This window comes from Dromiciops gliroides, chromosome 5 (genome assembly GCF_019393635.1).
Source record: "Dromiciops gliroides isolate mDroGli1 chromosome 5, mDroGli1.pri, whole genome shotgun sequence".
NCBI classification, from domain to species: domain Eukaryota; kingdom Metazoa; phylum Chordata; class Mammalia; order Microbiotheria; family Microbiotheriidae; genus Dromiciops; species Dromiciops gliroides.
In genome coordinates this window covers 198,593,491-198,614,463 of record NC_057865.1, presented here as the reverse complement: position 1 = coordinate 198,614,463, position 20,973 = coordinate 198,593,491, and the positions used below count along the sequence as shown (strand labels likewise).

Sequence of the window (20,973 nt, the reverse complement as noted above, 5' to 3'; positions counted from 1 at the left end):
CTTACCTATACCCTGTTCTATGCTTTTGACTTTGCCTCTCTCATCAAGGCCCTCTTGTTCTTTGAGAAACAGGTTTTCGTGTCCAGTGTAATTCATCAGTGGAAGGCTAGTTGGCCGACCACTGGTGGATAAGTAGTTTTCTCAGAGCCTGCTCCTCCCTAACTCCTCAATGGAAAGTGGAGGAAAGATAATCAAACGTTGGGTTCTTCTAGGGAGAGGGGCAAAGTTGACATGAACAAAATGATGAAGCAGATTGAGTTCTCAGTTCTCCCTTTCCTCTGCTCAATATGTACCCCCATTACTCATCAAAACCTGCCCTAAATTTTGGGAAGACTCAACATCCTTATTAAAAGAGAAATGGCCACCAAAGCTACTTACTGCCCAAGATTAGTTGCCTCCCAATGATCTTCTCTTCCTGTCTCTTGCTCTGATCAGCCATGGTGCTCCACTGTCTTATGGCTAGTCAACTACAATCTCCTGCTGCCTTAACTCCTGGAACCTGGAGTTGATGAGGTAAGAAGCCCTTTTCCCTGTGTTGCTTCTTTATCCTTTATCCATTTTATCCCTACTCTTCCTGATTCTACATCCTCCACTGCTTTACCCTTCTACCTTCACAGCTGGAACCCATGCTCTAGTGCTAACTGCCCCCCCCCCAAAAAAACACCTCCCATTATCCTCAGTCTCTTCCTCTTGTACCCTTTCTACATTTTCTGATGACAGAAACCTTACTTTCTCCATATGCCACCTTATCCTTATTAACTAATTGAAGCAAGGCTCACACAATCAATTAATTTCTGTCTGCCTTAGTTTCTTCAATTCTAAAGGGCAGCTAGGTGGTGCAGTGGATAGAACACAGAGACTGGAATCAGGAAGACCTGAATTTCCTGAGTTCAAATCTGGTCTCAGGCACTTACTAGATGTGTGACTCTGGATGTGTCACTTAACTCTGCTTCAGTTCCTCATCTGTAAAATGAGCTGGAAAAGGAAATGGCAAACCACTCCAGTATCTCTGCCAAGAGAACCCCAAATGGGGTCATGAAGAGTCCAACATGACTGAACAAAAAAATTGGGGATAATAATAGCACTTATCTTCTGGGGTGTTTTGAGGATAAGATGAGATAATACTTGTAAAGCAATCTGCAAACTTTACAATGCTGCATAAATACTAGTTTTTATTATTACCATTGTTTTTGCTGGTCACAATCCTCAGAGCAGATTGCTTCGGCTCCCATCCCCCAGGACACCCTGATCCAGAAAGAGGAGTCCAAATACTCCCTATTCTTCATTGTCATTTCTAGTGCCTTAAGATATGCCATTTATCATTTACTAACCTGAATTGAAATTCATTAGCTTCTCTTGAATGACCTTGAAGTTGGGAGTTCAAATCCAGCTTTGGACACTTACTAGCTAATTAACCTCTGTGTGCCTCAGTTTCCTCAACTGTAAAATGGCAATAACCATAGTGCCTACCTCCCAGGGTTGTTGTGAAGATCAAATGTTATAATATTTGTAAAGTGCTTAGAACACAGTAGGTGCTTAAGGAATGCCTGTTTCCATTCCTCCCTCCCTCCCTTCCTTCCTCCCTTCCTTCTTTCCTCCCTCCCTCCCTCCCTCCCTCCCTTCCTTCCTTCCTTCCTTCCTTCCTTCCTTCCTTCCTTCCTTCCTTCCTTCCTTCCTTCCTTCCTTCCTTCCTTCCTTCCTTCCTTCCTTCCTTCCTCCATTCCATCCTTCTTTCCCTTTGTTAATGACCTTTAGGTTATTCTCTCTACTTTTAACTTAAGGTGTTTGGGACCTGAGTCAAAGGTTTCCTTTTTACCCTAACCCTTGCCCTTATTCTTGGGGTCATCCACCTTCTCAGTTCCCATGTCCTACTTTCACCTCAGCCACCCACAGGGATGGTTACGCCCTAGACCTCATCATCACCCCAATCTACGCCACCTCCTTGATCTTGAACACTGAAATTATCCTCTTTAGTCATGAACTCCTGTGCTGTCATCTCTCTCTCTCCCTCACTCATTCTAAATCTATCCTTAATCCTCATCCCAACTTCCGTCTCTGTCTTCCCTCCACCCCATCTCCCTATATTCCCTGCTCTAACCTTTCCTCTTTTCACAGTTTGACCCTATAGTTGACTACTTCACCTCTATGCTTGCCTCTACCACAAAATGCCTCACCCCTCATCCAATTGTCCAACTCTTTATGACCCCTTTCGGGGTTTTCTTGGCAAAGAGTGATTTGCCATTTCCTTCTCCAGCTCACTTCACAGATGAGGAAACTGAGGCAAACAGGGTTAAATGATGTCCAGGCTCACATAACTAGTGTCAGAGACCACATTTGAACTCAGGTCCTCGACCTGGTGATCCATCACGCCATCTATTGATCAGTCGTTTACAAGGGATTATAGGGTTTAGAACTAGAGCGGACTTAATAGATCATCTTGTACAACCCTCTCATTTTATAGATGAGAAAACTGAGGGCCAAACAGTTCATGTGCCTTATCCAAGGCCACACAAGTAATCAAAGAACAGGTATTCTGGCCCCCAAACCACGGTTCTTTCCACAGATCTTTAGGGATGTGCTATCTGTGGAGCTTTACATGAACTATTTCTGTCACTTTTATAAATACGGAGATGGCATAATTATCCAACTGAACAACATGAAGTTGGGAAGAATAGCCAATAAATGGGATAACAATTAGGATCTAAGATCTCAGAAGGCTGAATGAAACATTATACTTGAATCTAACAAGATGAGATTTCATAGATAAAAATATAAAATCCACTAAACAATTAAAAAAACAAAACCTATTCAAGTATAGGATGGAGAAGCTATGGCTGGACAGCAGTTCATATAAGAAAAACTTAAGTGTTTTGATTGACTGCCAACTCTATACATGTCAGCATTGTGGTATATCTTCCCTAAAGTTAACATGATTTTAGGTTGGATTAGTAATGATAACTAACATTGATATATGGGGCAGCTAGGGGACACATTGGATAGAGCACCAGTCCTGCAGTCAGGAGGACCTGAGTTCAAATCACATCTCAGATACTTCTAGCTTTGTGACCTTGGAAAAGTCACTTGACCCTGTTTTCCTGAGTTTCCTAATATGTAAAAAGAGCTGGAGAAGGAAATGGCAAACAGTTCTAGTATCTTTGCCAAGAAAACCCTAAATGGGGTCACAGAGTCAAACAGAACTGAAACAACTCAACAACAGCAACATTTATGCTTTACAATGATTATCTCATTTGATTTTCCCTACAGCCCTGGGAGGAAGATGTTATTATTATCCTCATTATACAGATGAGGAAACTGAGATAAAGAGGGATTAAGTGGCTTGCCTGGGGTCACATAGCTAGTTAGTGTCTGAGATTGGATTTGAATTCAAGTCTTCTTGCCTGCAGGCCCAGTACTACTTAGCTGTCCCAGCTAAATTAATAGAAGCATGGTGTTCAAAATAGGGGAGTTAATAGTTTTACGATATTCTGAACTCATTGGAGCACAACTAGGTTGTTCATCAATTTCTAGGAGTGGTTGTTTGTTGTTGTTGTTGTTGAGTCATGTTCAACTCTTTGTGGGCCCATAGACCATACTGTCCATGGGGTTTCCTTGGCAAAGATATTGTAGTGGTTTGCCATTTCTTTCTCTAGTGGATAAAGGCAAACAGAGTTTAAGTGATTTGCCCAGGGTCACATAGCTAGTAAGTGTCTAAGGTCAAATTTGAACTCAGGTCTTCCTGACTCCAGCAATAGGTTCTGATTTGGGAGGTGGGGAGAAACTAAAACAGTAAAGGGAACTTTAAAAATGAATGAATCTGGTCCCTTTAAGCAGGGGAGCCATAGCCCTGAGTGAGGGAATTAGTAACATTGAAGGACACTCAGTGTTGATATGTATACCCCTATTCCTCCTTTTAAAAATAATCATTTGAGAGAGAGAAAGGGTGATATGGCTGCATAAAGCTCCAGACAATTGAACCTGATGGATGACACTTAGATCATTTAGTAGCAGAGGTGTCTAAGTGAGAAATTAACAGCTGTATTCTAAATAGCAGCTGAGGATAAGCTGTTAAGAGATTGGCTGAGAAAGTGGCTAGAGTCTTAAGGTAGAGAAAAGGTAAACAAGCAAAGATTTAGCCAACTAGAGTTTCTACCAAGTAAAATCAGCAAAGAAGTATCTATTAGCACCTAGAGTTGGTGTTTAAGAACATAAAATCTGCTAATGGGGCTATCTTACAGTTCAGCATAGGGGAAGACCAAGAATGACTCCATCTTGGAGTAACTTTAACAATGAGAATTGCTATGACAACACATTTGTAGGAAATTACAAGGACACTTATGAAGCAAAATGTTTCAGAATGTCAAACATAGATATTGCAGTCTGAGAATTTAAACATAGCAACCACAAAATGTTATAACAGCCTTCAAGCTTTCCCACTACTGCTTAATTCATTTTAAACCTATAAAAACGTAGAGCTGTGCCACATTGAATTGGAACAGTGTTAGGAGAAAATTGACTACGTTTCCCTTGATTTTAAATAAGTAACATCTTTTGGTTTTATCCGATTTACTCAGTCTGATTTTTTTTTTGACACCACAATGTAGAAGTAAGTAATTACTTTGTGTTCCCATCTACAGGAAAAATTGCAGGCAGTCCCTAACTTATGAATGGGTTCAGTTCCAAAAAAACATTTTGTAAATTTTTTATTTGGCATTCAGACCACAGTTTCCCATAGAGACAATGTAATAATTGGTAATTAAGTTCCCAGCTGGCTCTCAGAAACAGGATGTGGTTGTGCTTCATAGCTCTGAATATTAGAAAGGATTCCTTTCCTTTCCTCTGCTCTCCTCTCCTCTGCTCTCCTCCCCTCTCCTCCCCTCCCCTTCCCTCCTTCCCCTCCCTTTCCCTTCCCTTCCCTTTCCCCTTAGCTCTCCATGTTATGGATTCCCAATTCTTTCCTCTCCCCTCCTCAATGGATGGAAATCATTCGAAAGCATTTTTAAAAAACTTAATATCTGCAAAGTGCTTTGGATACAAAGATACATATGACAAGGTCCCTGCCCTCAAGGAGCTTATAGTTCAATGTAAGTAGAAATATATTCACAAATAAATATTATATAAGGTGGAGAAAAGAGAAATCTGAACAAAGTGCTTAGTAATGTCCTTAAGCTGTAGGACCTAGAATTGAATGTTCATCAATATGGGCAGAGTATGTTGAAATGATTAACTATCTCATTCTAGACATCGTCTCTCAATTCAGTCCAAGATGATTGTCTCTTTTAATTTTCATGTTATACTATTGAATTTATAATCCTTTAAAGCCTACAAATCCTTTTCAGATGAACCATTATATAATCTGCCCTCTTCTGTCTTATAATAATAGGATTTATATAACATTTGAAAGTTTGCGAAGCACTATACAGGGTATCTTATTTGACTGTGGCAACAATTCTTATCTCTCATTTTACAGGTGAGGAAACTGAGGTTAATGGAGGTTAAGTACTTGCCCCAGTTCATAGCTAGTAAGTATCTGAGGTAACATTTGAACTGAGGGCTTCCTGCCGAGTCCAGCACTCTAATCCACTGAATCACCTAGGTGCCTTCTATTTGTGAAGTTGAATTTTTGACCCCAAGGGTAAGAGTTTATATTTGTTCCTAATAAATGTCATTGTATTAGGTCCAGGAAATTGCTTTGGCTTTTTAGGGTCATTTGGATCCTGGTTCTCTTATCTAGTGTGTTAGAATGATAAAAGAATTCTTCCTCTTATTTTCACTGTTGCCTCAATGAAGTTCATCTCTCACTACTGCCTGTAGGAATAAATTCTTCCATGAAAGCCCTTTATAATATGAGGTGTTTTAATTCAGAGCCATAACTAGAGTGGGACTACTGGGGAAATGCCCCAAGCTACTGGCATCTGGAGGCATACTTTTTCCTTGTGGTGGTCTGGAGATTGCCATTCCTGTGATCCATGCCTTGTAGAGACTTGTCTCTATTTTTTTGTCTTCTGCCAACTTGTATCCTAAACATGCTGCTGCATCCCATAACATTTCCCAGTGCTCCCACATCAGATTAAAATGTAAATCAGGACATATTTTACAAAATAAAAATTTTAAAACCCCAACAGAACATAGATAATGTTAATATGTCCTTTTCTAAGTCAATATCCAGGGATCCTTAAGTGTGGTTTAGTGGTCTGGTTTCTATTTGAGAGGTGTAGAGCACCTCTGCCCTACACTAAGACCCCATTCCTTTTGTTTAACCCAATCCCAAAGAGTCTATCACTCTGGTACCCCACTCCTTGCTATATATTTCCAGCCCCTAGGCGGCAGTGGTGCATTACTCAGGGAGCCAGATAATCTCTTTTTTGGTGCAACTGCACCTGTGGTTGGGCAGCCTTCTCTATTGCCACCATTGCCTCCTCCCCATCCCCTCTGCCAACAGTACTGTCCTCTCCAATCTTATTTCCAACCCAGCTGAAAGTATTCCCAGATAAGGCTCTGAGAGGAGCATCAAGCCTTAGTGATAAAAGGGACCTCAGAAATCATTTATTGCAAACCACGTATGAAGCATGCATCCTTTCTACAGCATTCACAACTCATCATCCAGCTTCTACTTGAAGACTTCTGGCAATGGAAAAATCACAACCTCTACAGACAGTCCATTTTATTTTGGAATTAATTACTCCTGGGAGGAATTAAAAATAATCACAAAACTTGTCCTGAAACCTCAACTCCTTTTTAGATAGAAGCATCACAGCACATGATAAACATAAAGTCACCTAGCATACAAAAATTATCTAGAGACCACAGAAGTGTAAGGTACATTGAAGAATTATTTAATTTCCCAAGTCTTTGGTTTTAAAAATAAGTTACCAAATTTAGACTGATTTTATGTGCAAGCAAAGCTATCAGAATAAGAAATCATCATGATGCTTTACTCTGTGTAATATATTAGAAAGGATAGGGGGCTGGGAGTCAGAAAACATCAGTTGTGAACCTCGTTTCCCTCATGGGTTAAAGCAGATTGCCTCTGAAGTCTTTTCCAAATCTGAGATACTATGATTTTATGAATTCTGCCTCAATTATCATCAATCCAAAATCAGGGTAGGCCAAATGTGTGTGGTTTTATTGTAAGAAAATAGTCATTTTGGACAATTGCTATATTCATTAATTGTTTACTGAGATAATTATTTCAGTTTTTTACTTGGTGCATGTGGACATAGGTGCAAGGTATCTTTAGAACCTCTGGGTTTTCCTGAGACTAGCTACTAAATTGGGAAAACTACTCCAGGCTCAAGCCATCCAAAGCACCAGGCCTTCATTTCCTTCCACGTCTATCTGATTCTGGGTTAGAATATGAATCAGGAAAAAGAAATGGACCTTCACTGAAAACTGAGTCATGGTGCCAATGCATCACATTATTCACACAGATCTTGTGAATCCCTTCTTTTAGGGAAGATGGGAGGGAGTATAAACCCACCATTCTGGTGAATTTCCCATACTGATGCAATCCTGTAGACAGTCTCTCTCAACCTTGGAAGCAAATTATTTTCTTGGACTACTGAAGCAACCATGGATACTTTTTCAAAGAAGTAAAATTTACCCATGAGTGTTTTTTGAGAGAAACAATCTGGGTGGTGATTCAACAACATGATGATGAATTGGAACATCTGAAGGTCAGGGAAAGAAGTGGAGAGGATCTGACGGTAGCATTCACTTACCCAGAAGAAGAAGTTAAACACAAAGAGGAGATACTTCAGATAGACTGTTAGCCAGTCGTCTTGTTCAGCTTTGTTGAAATGGTTCATGGTGGTTCCTACAGGAAGACACAGATACAAACATTGGAGAATCCAACCACAGAGAGCTTGCTCACCTGTAGCATGTTCTTCTTGGCTCTCTCTCTCTCTCTCTCTCTGACTCTGTCTCTGTCTCTGTCTCTGTCTCTGTCTCTGTTTCTGTCTGTCTGTCTGTCTGTGATTCCACAAGATAATCCTCAAGCTAACTTTCTTTCAAGGAGTTTAAAGTGCCAGATAAGTCCCACCCACCCACCCCCTTCCACACTAGGGAGGAAGTGGTTTCAAGGAGCTAGTTCCGGCAATTGAGATTCAAGCAATGGAGAGAAGACCCCGGGAAACCCAGATAAGCAACCCACCCAGCAGAGATGCCTACATCCAAGGGGAGCTGCATAAGGACCATGAAGAGAAAAAGGAATGTCAGGCTTTGAAGTAGCAGGAGTTGAATTGCCTTTACCATATGTCTGTAATATATACGTGTCTTGCTTGTTTGAGTCCCCTCTTCCCATGGATGCTGTGTGTATTTGTGGCACAATGCATCCCAGCTTTATGGCAGGTAGGAGATGTTCTGTAACTATGATTTCTGCCATGCCAGATAAACAGATTCTTTTTCTAAGAACTAATTGTGTTTAATGGTATGACTGTTTTTTTAAATCATAAAAGTATGTCATTATTTTCCAGTTATATCTAAAGATAGTTTTTGACATTTGTTTTTATAAGATTTTGGGTTCCAAATTTTTCTCCCTCCCTCCTTTCTCTCTTCCCTCCCTGACAGAAAACAATCTGATATAGGTTATATATATATATATATATATATATATATATATATATATATATATATATAGTCACATTAAACAGATTTTGGCATTAGTCATGTGAAAGAAGAATCAGAACAAAAAGGAAAAACCTCAAAAAAGGAAAAAAAACAAACCAAAAAAAAGGTAGAAACAGTATGGTTGAATCTGCATTCAGATTCCACAGTTCTTTTTTTCTGGATGTGGACAGCATTTTCCATCATGAGTCCTTTGGAATTGTCTTGGATCATTGTATTGCTGAGAAGAGCTGAGTCTGTCACAGCTGATCATCACACAATGTGGCTGTTACTGTGTACAATGTTCTCCTGGTTCTGCTCACTTCACTCAGCATCAGTCCACTTAAGTCTTTCCAGGTTTTTCTGAAATTTACTTTCTCATGATTTCTTACAGCACAATAGTATTCCATTACATTCACATACCACAACTTGTTCAGTCATTCCCCAATTGAAGGGCATCCCCTCGATTTACAATTCTTTGCCACCACAAAGAGAGCTGCTATAAATGTTTTTGTACATGTGAGTCCTTTCCCCTTTTTTATGATCTCTTTGGGATACAGACCTACTAGTGGTATTGCTGGGTCAAAGGGTATGAACAGCCCCATAGCCCTTTGGGCATAGTTCCAAGTTACTCTCCAGAATGGTTGGATCAGTTCACAACTCCAATGGTATGACTGCTAAAGGGAAGCACACTGGTTGAGGCTTGTTAGTTGTAGTTATAGAAGTGGCTCTCCACAGGGTTACCCTCTAGAACCTGAGGAAGCAGCCACCTGTTAGTGCAAGTTAGGCGAAGTAGCATAGAGTGGGTGTTACAATAAGAAAAGATGTCATTTGCTGTGAGTTAACTCCTTCCCTTTGTTCCACATCTCAACAATGATTCTACATTTCCTCTCTATTTTCTCCTTCTTTGATCTAGTGTTGGAATAAGAAGTGGCCCTTCTATTTGTCAAAGCTGACCTCTCACCTTGGGCCTTTAACTTAATTTCTCTGTGACCACGCCCATTCAAAAATAGCTTCTTTCTCATCTTCAGGCTCTTCTTAATGATGTAATTCTTTCTCCTTGTCCACAAATATTCCCAGGTCTTCATTACACATAAAGACAAAAGGAATCCTTCCCTTAACCTTGCAATCCTTTTGACCTACCATTCTGTATCTCTTTTCCTGTTCAAAGTCTACAAGTTTTCTGCACTTGTTGCCTCAAATTTCTCCTATTTTGCTCACTTTTTAATCACTTCCAATATGGTTTCCAATGTCATCACTTGACTGAAAGCTGTTCTCTCCTGATTCTTTCCCTTCCAGTCTGACCCTTCTTTTTCCATATCCTGTGTTGGATCATCATCTATTTCCCTCACATTAAGCGCACTAATTTCTCAAGGCTTTATCTGGGCTCTCTTTCCTCTACACTCTCATTGGTTAGATTATCAACTCTATGCTGACTCCCCCAAATTACCCTTCATCTCATCCTGCATTGTCAACTGCCTGATGGACCTCTGCATGTGGATATTCCATCAGAATAATGAACTCAACATACCTCAAATGGAACTCATTAGCTTATTACCCCTCTCCCTGTCTGTTCCTCCAAAATAATCTACTTTTGTTACCATTAATTCATACACTAAAACAGGTTTTTTTAATCTCAAAGTCATCTACAATTATTTCTTTTCCCTCAAAACTATGTCAAAACAATAGCCAAGTTTGTAATGTCTACCTCTATTACACCTTTCTCAGTCATTCCCTTGTCTTCATCTATTCTGCCTCTGATGGAATTCAGACCATCTTTACCACTTACTTGGACTATTTTTTTTGCAGGGTAATGGGGGTTAAGTGACTTGCCCAGGGTCACACAGCTAGTAAGTGTCAAGTGTCTGAGGCCAGATTTGAACTCATGTCCTCCTGAATCCAGGGCCAGTGTTTTATCCACTGTGTCACCTAGCTATCCCCACTTACTTGGACTATTGCAATAATCTCCCACCTAATGCTTCTGTTTTCAGTCTTTCCCTTCCCCAACCTATCCTTCGTGTAGCTGACAACTTGATATTCCTAATGCACAGATCTGACTATATCACCCCCTCAATTTAAAAGCCTTCAGTGGCCCCCTTGTTGCCTCTAGGAAAAACTACAAACCTTGTTGGCATTTAAACCCCATTTGTCATCTGGCCCATACTTTCCTTTTCAGACTTATTTAACATTACTTGGCTTGATGCACCATATGTTCCAATCAAACTGGCATACCAGCTCTTTTCTGAACTTGAATTTCCATCTCCCATCTTTGTGTCTTCACCCCATGCCTAGAAAGCAGTCTCTTCTAATATATACTATTTAAAATTCCTAGCTTCCTTAAAGGTTTGGCTCAGATGTCACTCTGTATTTGAAACCTTTTCTGATTCTCTATACTTTTTTTAGTGCTCCCTTCTTTCTCAAATTATTTTGCATTTATTTCTATACATATTGTATTCTGTCCCTCCCTCCCAGCACTATAGAATAAAAGCTTCTTGAATCCAAGGATTATTTTGTTTTTGTATGCCTACATCCTAGGAAAGGTATACACAGTTCCTTGCTCATAGATAAGCACTTAATAAATGTTCATTGAGGTGATTATAGGACTGCTGTGATGGTGGAAATGTTGACATTAGGGATGATGGATTGTTTAAAAAGATAAAATGGTTGGCTTTGTCCCGGATAATTAATAGGTTGTGAGCAACTCCTTGAAAACCATTGCCTTCCAGTGTGCTTAAGTCTATTCAGAAATATCCAACCCCAAGACACCTTTAAGGTCCTATTTTCATTCAAATTCAGAATTTGTGGTGAACTCCTATTACCTATTTCCCCCTCTCTCTGTGCCTTTATATTCCCTTGCTTCTGACCAGTGCCACCGTTAAATTTTCATGGTTGTTCTCAACCACTGTTTCCCTAAACCCTGAACTCATGCTGTCCTATAATTAGTTGTTCCTAAATTGAGCAAAGGTCTGCCTTGTATTTCACATGCATCAGTCTTTGTATCATTTGGAGAGATGTATTTGTAGACTTTCCAAAGATAAGATAATATAGGACTTCTAAATCTGTGTGTGTGTGTGTCTCTGGCTCTCTCATCTCCCCCCCCCCCCATTTCCCTCATCACTTCCATGTAGCATGGTATAGTGGATCTGATCTTAGAGCCAAGAATATTCTTTTTAAGTCCTATCTCTGATACCAACCAGTTGTATGAACCTGGGCAAGTCACTTAACCTATCAATATTCTAAACAACTCTTTAAAACTATGAGGTACATAGAAGGTGTCAATCACCATTTGAAGAGTAAATTCCTTACTGGGAGCTCCATACTTTTCCTCCATTTGGAAGGTCTGAAAGTACACATATGTAAATGAGCATGGTTAGCACTGTGAAGACATGGAGGCAGGGAAGGGAGCAATATATAGCTACTATTAAGTAGAGATAAGACTATTGTCCTTTGGAAATCTCACCTTTTCTTACATGGTCATTGAGGGAACAAAGTAAGATAAGGTGAGAGTTTGAGAATTAAAAAGAATCGATAGGGGTCAGCTAGGTGACACAGTGGATAAAGCACCAGCCTTGGATTCAGGAGGACCTGAGTTCAAATCTGACCTCAGACACTTGACACTTGACACTTGACACTTGACCCTGGGCAAGTCACTTAACCCTCATTGCTCCTCGCCCCCCAAAATTGATAGAGTAGAGACAAGCAGAAGAAGAAATGAAATGGGAAAAGGACTGCCTAATGCAAAATTATGCCCAGCATAAAATCACCAGTTATCTAAGAATGGGGGCACATTCAGGGATTTGGGTCTTGGCTGTAAGGGAAGAAAAATAAAAAGAGCCTGAGATATGATTATTCCTGACAGAACAAACTACAAACACCTCATACTGATTTTGATTTTTGTTTATAAACACTTATGATAAGATTTAATAGAAGAAAAAAATAAGCAATCCTAACAGTGAGTGATTTGAAGTATTAAGATGCCAATAAAACAGTGGATTAGAGAAAACACCAATAGGTTGCTTTATGCAAGTGTCACATTTAAAGGATTCATAAATAGTTAAGATGAAGAATTATGGAAGAATTTATTATGCTTCACTTGAATAAAAAAAGGAATTGCCAATCATGATTACAGACAAGGTGACAGTAAAAATAGAAACTATCTAGAGAGTTAAGCAGAAAAAATACATTATTAGCAGCCGTGTGATTTAGTAGATAGAGTGCTGGACTTGCAGTCAGAAAGACATGGATTTGACTCCCACCTGAATTCCCTTATAACTGTAACCACAGTCAAATCACTTAATGCCTCTGAGTATCAGTTTCTTTATATGTAAAATAGAAATAGTAACAGCTGTAATATTCATTTAACAATTGTTACAAGGCTTAAATGAAATATTTTATTTAAGGTGCTTTACACATTTTTAATTGTTAGATAAATGTCAATTATCATAAAAGGTACCATACTTAATGAATAGAACAATGATCTCTAGCTATCTCTCTCTCTCCATTTCTCTTTCTATCTAGATAATTACCTAATACCTTATCTATTTATCACCATCCATCTATCATCTATCTATCTATCTCATTTATCTATTCATCTATCTCTATCTATCTCTCTCTATTTCTCTATTATCTCTTTCTCTCTATCATCTATCATAGTACAGCATCTGAGTACTTAAATGAAAAGCTAACTGAATAGCCAAAGACCTAATTAGTAAAGAAAATAATTATAGATGATGTCAGTTTGTTTTAACATGACTTCAACATTTCTGACCTAGATATAGCAGGATAAATATGAAAGAAATTAAGGATTTGAACAAAATGTTTGAAGAACTAGATATAATACACATTTGGCAACTGTCCAGGGTGGGCCAAAAGTCATGAAGGGATTTCAATGTTTAATAACTCCTTTATTTTTTGTTTTTAATTTACAATGCCAGAACATTATATATGGCATATAAAGGAAATGAATTTCCATTATGTGTGAAAAATGAAATCTTGTAAATTGAAAAATAATTTTCAAAAAGTTATCAAAACATCGTGACTTTTGGCCCACTGTGTGGAATGGGAATCTTAAGGAGTATAGCTACTTAGTATCACTCAGCAACTTAAAATATTTTGCTTAATGCTGGATTTAGAGTCAGGCAACCCAGAGTTTTAATGCCACATCACACATTTACCTTGGGCAGGCCACTTAATCTGGGCCTCAGTTTCTTCATCTGTAAAATGAAAGAACTTTCAACTTCATTATCTCTAAGATTCCTAAATGTATTCTATATAAAGAGCTTGTAAATAAATGGGGCAATAACAAACATACCCTTCATGGATAGTATCACAATAAAACTTAGAATCAATAAAGAAAATAAGAGCAAAAAAAAAAAACCTCAGATGGGGATGAAATGTGCTAAATGTGTCAAAGAAAAAAATTACAGAAACAGCAAATGATGGTAATAAATGAAATTACAACAAAAGGGAATTCTGAAAGGCCCATGGACAGAAATGATATGGTCAGCCAGTTATCAGACTTGGCAGATGTTGAAAGGTACCAGAAAGGGAAAGGCAAAAAGCAGAAAGGCAATGCAATGGGAGGTGGAGGCACACAGCTGGCTAGAAGGAAATCCCTAAGGGTCTTCATGCCTGGGGGAAAAGAACTAGAAACGAAGCTGTAGCCAATTCTCTACTCATGGATTTCATTCTGGACAAGGAGCCACCCAGACTCCAGCATCTCAAATGGAGGAGGCTAAGAATGCCTGGCCTTGCAACCTCAAGAGGGTTGATGGGGATACAGCAGTTTGTGGCGTGGAAAGGAAAAGAGCAAAGAGTGAAGACAAAAGCCATGCTTAAAGACTTTTGTTTTGTTTTAAAGAAAATTGAATTGAGGATTAAAAGAAATAATAGAGAGGGGGTCATCAAGAACAAAATGGATCTTAAAGAATTAGCAGAAAGGGAAGGTAGAAAGAGATGAATTCTGTGAACTCAATTTCATGTTCCTCAGTAAAGGAATCATTGTCTTTTGTGGGAGGAACAACATAGGAGGAAGTCATTGGCCTGGGGCAATCAGAGGCAAGAGACAAAGTAGAGCTAGAGATCATTTCTTTCTGAAGCATGGCTACTAAATGTCCCATCCCTCTCCCCACTGGAGATTACCCAGAGTACTGTGCTCTACTCTGGGCCCCGCAGTCTGGGATCAGGGGCATAGCTGCTTCCACCGCATGGATGAGCAGGGAATTGCCAACTATAATTATTCCTGTAAGATAGTAGACCACCTGGCCTTAACAACTATGTCAACAAAAAAAGGTCAACAAACCTTTGACATCTGCAATGGTTTCCATAATGTCTGGTTTCTAGATCTATGATCTTTTCTTATCATATGAAGAAGGTTTTAGTTTTTAGAATTTTGTAGCTGCAAGTTAAACTTCCTTACTCTAGGGGTTTAAATGGATAAATGTTGACTGTGATAGAATATACATGGATGTTCACATTTATGCATATACACACACATATATTTTAATAAGTAAGGTCTTTATTGCCTTGTTAGAAGCTACGTGTATGGTAGGTTTATCTCCCTTTCCCTGTGGAATATGAGTTAGCAATTTTACACAGAGAATACCAAATTGAGAAGGAGGGATAATCACAAGCCTCTCCGTAAGATCTTGAGAGAACCGTCAAGGCCAATTCTTTGGTATTTATCTCATGAGTGACAATCTTCCCTTAATTTTTGCTTTCATCCCTAAAACCAGCTGAGAAAGTATCCTCCTTGCCCAATGATAACTTCATAAATACAGTATCCATATGGGCTCAGATAGCAGCACCCAGCATCATGGATAAGACCCTCCATATCCTCCATGAAGCTAACACTGAGTAAATCCATCACTCTGCTGCTCCTTGGTTACAGCCCTACTCCCATTTTTCCTCTAGGCTTATCTTTTTGGTAGCCTTGGGATTCCACCCAATGCCCTAGCTTTCCTGTGCCTATACCCCACACTCCATTTTCCCTTAACTTCTTTCTCCTCCCTTAACATTCTCTTCTAACTGGCATCAAGGACAAAGACTCAGAGGGAGATAACACACAAGCTGCACTATTATTTGCTACTGTTGCAGGGGTAGTTGCAAACTCTTTTTATTAATGTAGTTATCTATTGGCCATTCATGTTATTAGAGGGAAGACATCCCCCCCCCCAAATAATTTCTTTTGGGTTTGGGAAAGGCTTTATTCTTATTTTTCCTGGAAATGTATCGCTCCTTAATTGTATTCTACCTTACATTAAAATTAATTTGGATTCCTTGAGTAAATATTGTTGGCACAAGGAAGCAGCATAAAAATGTTCTAGATGGGGCAGGGGAAAGGGAAACTGAGATGTCAACCTGGTATTCATCACTTGTCATGAACAAATGCTGTATGGGTAATGGAGACTGAATATCAAAATGAACTTTGCTCTGGACACTGTTCAATGAAAAGAATGCCTCCAGAAAATGCTCTTTGTTTTCCCGTTTCTGATTGTTTTGCCCTCTGCCAGGAATGTCCTCCTGTTCCCTCCATCTAAATCCTCACCATTCTCCAAGGCTTGTCTCTTTCATGAAATCTTCCCTTATCAACTGGGCACACAGTAATCTTTTATTCCATTGAGTTCCTATAGCACTTACTGTCTGTACCATTGATTTGGGCACTTATCATAATGTAGTATCTTGTACTCTTAGTTTTCTGTTCATGCTTTCTCTCCCTAATCAGACTGTAATCTGCCTAAGGTCAGGGACTATCTTCTTGGGTGAAACAGTGTCTTTCTAGTTTTTCTATTTGAAAGTTTCCTTATAATCCCTTCCCCCCCTCCACATGCACTATGCTATGTTTCATTTACTTACCACGTTTCAACAAATCATCTGATTATTAAAATTAAATCAACTAAATCTTATGAATGGGATCAAGCAGACAGAATAAGCAGGTTCTTCAAATGTGGGGTGGGTGTTTAGAGATGAGAAATTTTCTTATTTTAGTAATTTAGGTATATATAACTGACCATACTCCTACATCTATATAGAACCCGAGGCTAGTACAACCTCAGGGGTCTAGGATAGCTTGGGACTATGGAAACAGGAAGTAGTCTAAGAGTGAGTAGACTGAGTATCTCTGGTGAGCAGTAAAGTATACTGAAGCCTTTGGAAAAACCAACATGAATGAGCCTACTGAATACCCTCTGATATAGTCAATGGCGTGGCCTGAGGCATTTGATCATTATGAAGTGGTCAAATATTGTACTATTTAGATCAATTACTATAGAAAGCTAGATCAATCCAGGTGCTGATGATTATATCTTCTGAAGCACTACCAAGTATACACCTAGCACACATCAGCCTGTGTGTCATGACAAAAGACCTGGGTATAACATAACACATTAGCGAGATCACCCCCAGCTTCTGTGATAAAATACAGTCTGGGCCAATCAAGCACAGCCTAGCAAGCATCCCTAAAGAGAAGCAGGCTAACTCTAAATCTATTCCAGAATCACTGAAACCAACTCATTATGATCTGTGAAAACAGATGAAAACAACTCATGCTCTGTATATAAAACCACATCTTAGACAGGTTTTGCACAGTTCACTGAAGCTGTTGTCCCTCTGTCTGTTTAATAATGAGATCAGATGGGGACAATTCCTTAGGACCAGGGATCAATCAGAAGAATAGGCAGCTAGATGGTATAGTAGATAGAATGTTGAGCTTGGATTAAGGAAGACCAGACTTCAAATCCTCGCAGACACTAAGTAGCTTTATGACCCTGGGTAAGTCACTTAGATTGTCTATCTCACTTTCTTCATCTGCAAAATGGTGATATTATCTCCTAGGATTGTTGTGAGGATCAAATGAGATAATATATGGAAAACATTATATGTAATATGGAGATAACGTATGGAAGGGCTTGCAAGTCTTAATTATTATTAGTAGTAATAAGGGACTTCATGGACAGACTACAGCTGTACAGGGCATGTTAATCTGGGAGCATTGGCATTCGATAAATTTGGCTGGGTCCCTTGTGGTGGGTTTGCAGCTGACGATCACAAATGCCTTGGTGATGAAGTCATAAACTTGGGGTTGTTTTCATCCTATGTCACAAGCTAGGGGTGGGTTATTTTTCCTCTGAGAAGTAACTCCAGAGAATGGGAAGCTTTGAGAGAGTCTAGCTGAGCTGCCCAACAATGTCAGGGAATAAAGAGTATGATCTCTGATCTCACTGATGGAGTGGAAAAAGACTCCAGCTCAGGCACAATCCTGGGAAAGGTCAACGGTTGGTCTAAATTTGGTAGGTAGAGACAGAACAGTTAAAAGGGTCTTCTCTGAGGTATGGGGGAGAGTAGGAACCAGGGTTATCCATAGAAGTATGTGGAGCCAGGACAAATTAATGCTAGGTAAAAGCAGAATAAAATTAACAATAAAGGCAGCTTTGAAGAGGAAAAGACGAATCTATCTGAAGAGGGAAGAGAAGTCTGAATTTTGCTTTAGTAATATTAGTGGGGAGGGGAGCAAGGTGGTGCATTGGCTAGAGCACTGGCTCTGAAGTTTGGAGGGTCTGAGTTCAAATTTCACCACAGACACTTACTAGCTGTGTGACCCTGGGCAAATTACTTAACCCCAATTGCTTTAAACATCCGGGGTCATTTCTAGTCATTCCAGATGACTCTGGAGGGGAGAGTGAGTCTGGTGACTTTGCACAGCCCTCCCTCCCTCCAATTCACTGCATGTCATGACATCAGCCCGACATCATGGTCCTCATTATTTAGTATTTATTCTACATAACAAAGAGTTTACATTTTAGTAGGGGGGAGATAACACACATAGAAAGGAATCACAGGGATCTTGAATTAATCCATAGGGAAGTCAGTTGATATGACCTTTCCCAAGGCAATGCTATTGTTAATCTGATTACTATTTCCAGAGCAAGTGGTAGAAAATGGGAGTACAAAGGCAGGATACACATGCCCAGGGGTAGGGCAGATGGTAGGATGGTCTGGGAAATTGGGTAGATGGTGGGGGCAGCTAGGTAGCGCAGTGGATAAAGCACCAGTCCTGGATTCAGGAGGACCTGAGTTCAAATTCGGGCTCAGACACTTGACACTTACTAGCTGGAAAAGTCACTTAACCCCCACAGCCCAACAACAACAAAAAAAAAGATGGTAGATGGTACAGAAGAACTTGCTAAATGACACACGGTGGTGATAACTCTTTTTTTCAAAAAGGAAAGGTAAATGTCCACCTCTTAGGTACAATGGGGGAAAAGAGTGAAAAGGCAAGAGAGACTCTGAGAAATCATAGGATTTGTCCAAAAACTGAACATGAGAAGAGGACAGAAGGGTGGAAAGATGTGCAATCTTGGCTGGTAATTGGTTTTAGGCAGAAATTCCTTCCTAAACATTAACTGTGTTCAGTCTCAGCTTCTGTTTGTATCAGACCCTTGGCAGAAGGAGGCTAATGGAGAATTGAATGCCCTTGAACAGCTAGTCCCAGCTCAGCATAAGACTGCTAGAAATAAACACAGCCTTCCTTAGAAGTGCCCTGGAGAACATTGGTCAGATCATTCTAGCACTTCGCCACTAGAGAGGGCCACAAGAGCTAGCAACAAGATTAGCAGAGGCCTGTGGACTGAAGTACTCACTGCCAGCAAGTGAAGAGAATTCTGTTGTGATCTGGTGGCTTCCTGCCATGGCTGAGTTAACTATTAGCATATATATGTATATGTATATGTGTATGTGTGTATGTATGTGGACATACACACACACCAAGGTCTTTCTGATCTTCCTTTTAGAGGAGTATGTGGAAGGGTTAGAAAAAAGCCTCCTCACTCTCTTGCCTTCACATCCCCATTCTAGGATCCGAACCCAAGTCTGGTCCTCATTCTACCACATCTTGCCTCTCAATTAGTCTAAATTTTTCTAAGGAAAAAATATTAAAGTGCTACAGTGAACAAAAAGCATCCCAATCCAAATGGGAAAATCTCCATGTAAAAGAGAGATAAAAGGCAGCTTTACAGCCCTGGAGGAAGAGACCTTATCATTGCTGAGGTTGACATGACAATACAGATCTCTTTGTGTTCATAAGAGCTAATTAGTTAATTAAGCCAAGAGTACTACTTTTCCCCTGACATGCTCTAGACTTAACAGTATTCAAGCATTCACATTTCTTAAAATCAGGGTTGTTAACCTGGGTTACACGAACTTAATTTTATGTCTGTCTATCTATCTATCTATCTATCTATCTATCTATCTATCTATCTATCTATCTATCTATCTATCTATCTATCTATCTACCTATCTGTCTACCTACCTATCTATCATCTATCTATACACATACATATGCGCATATATATACGTATATACAGATCTATACAAATACATCTCCACATAACTATATTTCAGCATAATTGGCTTCTTATATAATCCTATGTATTTTATTTTATACAATTACAGACATTTTTCTGAGAAGGGGTTCACAACTTTCACTAGATTGCTAAGGGGTCCATGATGTGAATAAGATTAAGAATTCCTGCTCCTAGTCAGATCCATTCAACTCTGGGCCATAAATAGCCAAGCCTCTAGTTCTCTCTGACAAGTTTCCTAGAAAAATGAACCAAAGGTAATAAATAAAAAAGCAAAGTTTCATAACATTAATTTTATGATCTGAGCTTATGCTAATGTGCAAAAGCTGCATTCTGTGGCTGATACCTGTAAAAAATGCTTCATCCAAGTAATTCTAATAAGGCCTGCTTTAAAGGGACTTTTCTCCAAGATTAACATGAACTAGAAGGTAATTTCAGAAAAATATACTTTTATGTCCTCAGAGCCTTCTCTGAATATTTCCTCTCCTTCCTCCCTCATTCTAGCTCTGCTGGTGCCCATGTCTGATGCTTGTATGCTCTGCTATTTATGGAAGTAGAATTGTACAGTGGGGGAAAACAAAAACAAAAACAAAAAACAATGTCTCTTCCAGTGGACCTGGGTTCAAATCTCATCTTGGATGCCCACAGCTTGTGTGACCTTGAGCAAGTCATTTAACCTCCATTGGTCTCAGTTTCCTCATCTGTAATATGAGAATGTTGGACCAAAGGACATCGGAGAACCCTTCCAACTCTATATCTGCAATTGTTACGTGGTACAGAGGATAAAGCATTGGACTTGGAATGAGTTCAAATGTGGCCTCAGACATTTACTAGCTGTGTGACTTTTGGCAAGTCACTTAAACTTGCCTCAGTTTCCTCATCTTTAAAACAGGGAAAATAACAGCACCTTCCTCCCTAGGGTTGTTTGTGAGGGTCAATATTGAATATTTATAAATCACTTTGTGAGGATCAATATTTTAATATTTATAAGGCACTTTGCAGACCTTAAAGCACT

The 20,973-nt window shown here is 39.4% G+C and overlaps 1 protein-coding gene across 2 annotated transcripts in view; it reads right to left on the bottom strand.

The window, feature by feature from the left end:
- TSPAN11 (tetraspanin 11) overlaps positions 1-20,973 on the bottom strand; it is a 169,960-nt gene that overhangs the window by 113,824 nt on the left and 35,163 nt on the right. For both annotated transcript variants that reach the window (XM_043967781.1, XM_043967780.1), the window contains exon 2: positions 7,719-7,813. In XM_043967781.1, coding sequence (XP_043823716.1) covers positions 7,719-7,805 — 87 coding nt within the window. In that variant the 5' untranslated portion in view covers positions 7,806-7,813. The remainder of the gene's footprint in view (positions 1-7,718; positions 7,814-20,973) is intronic.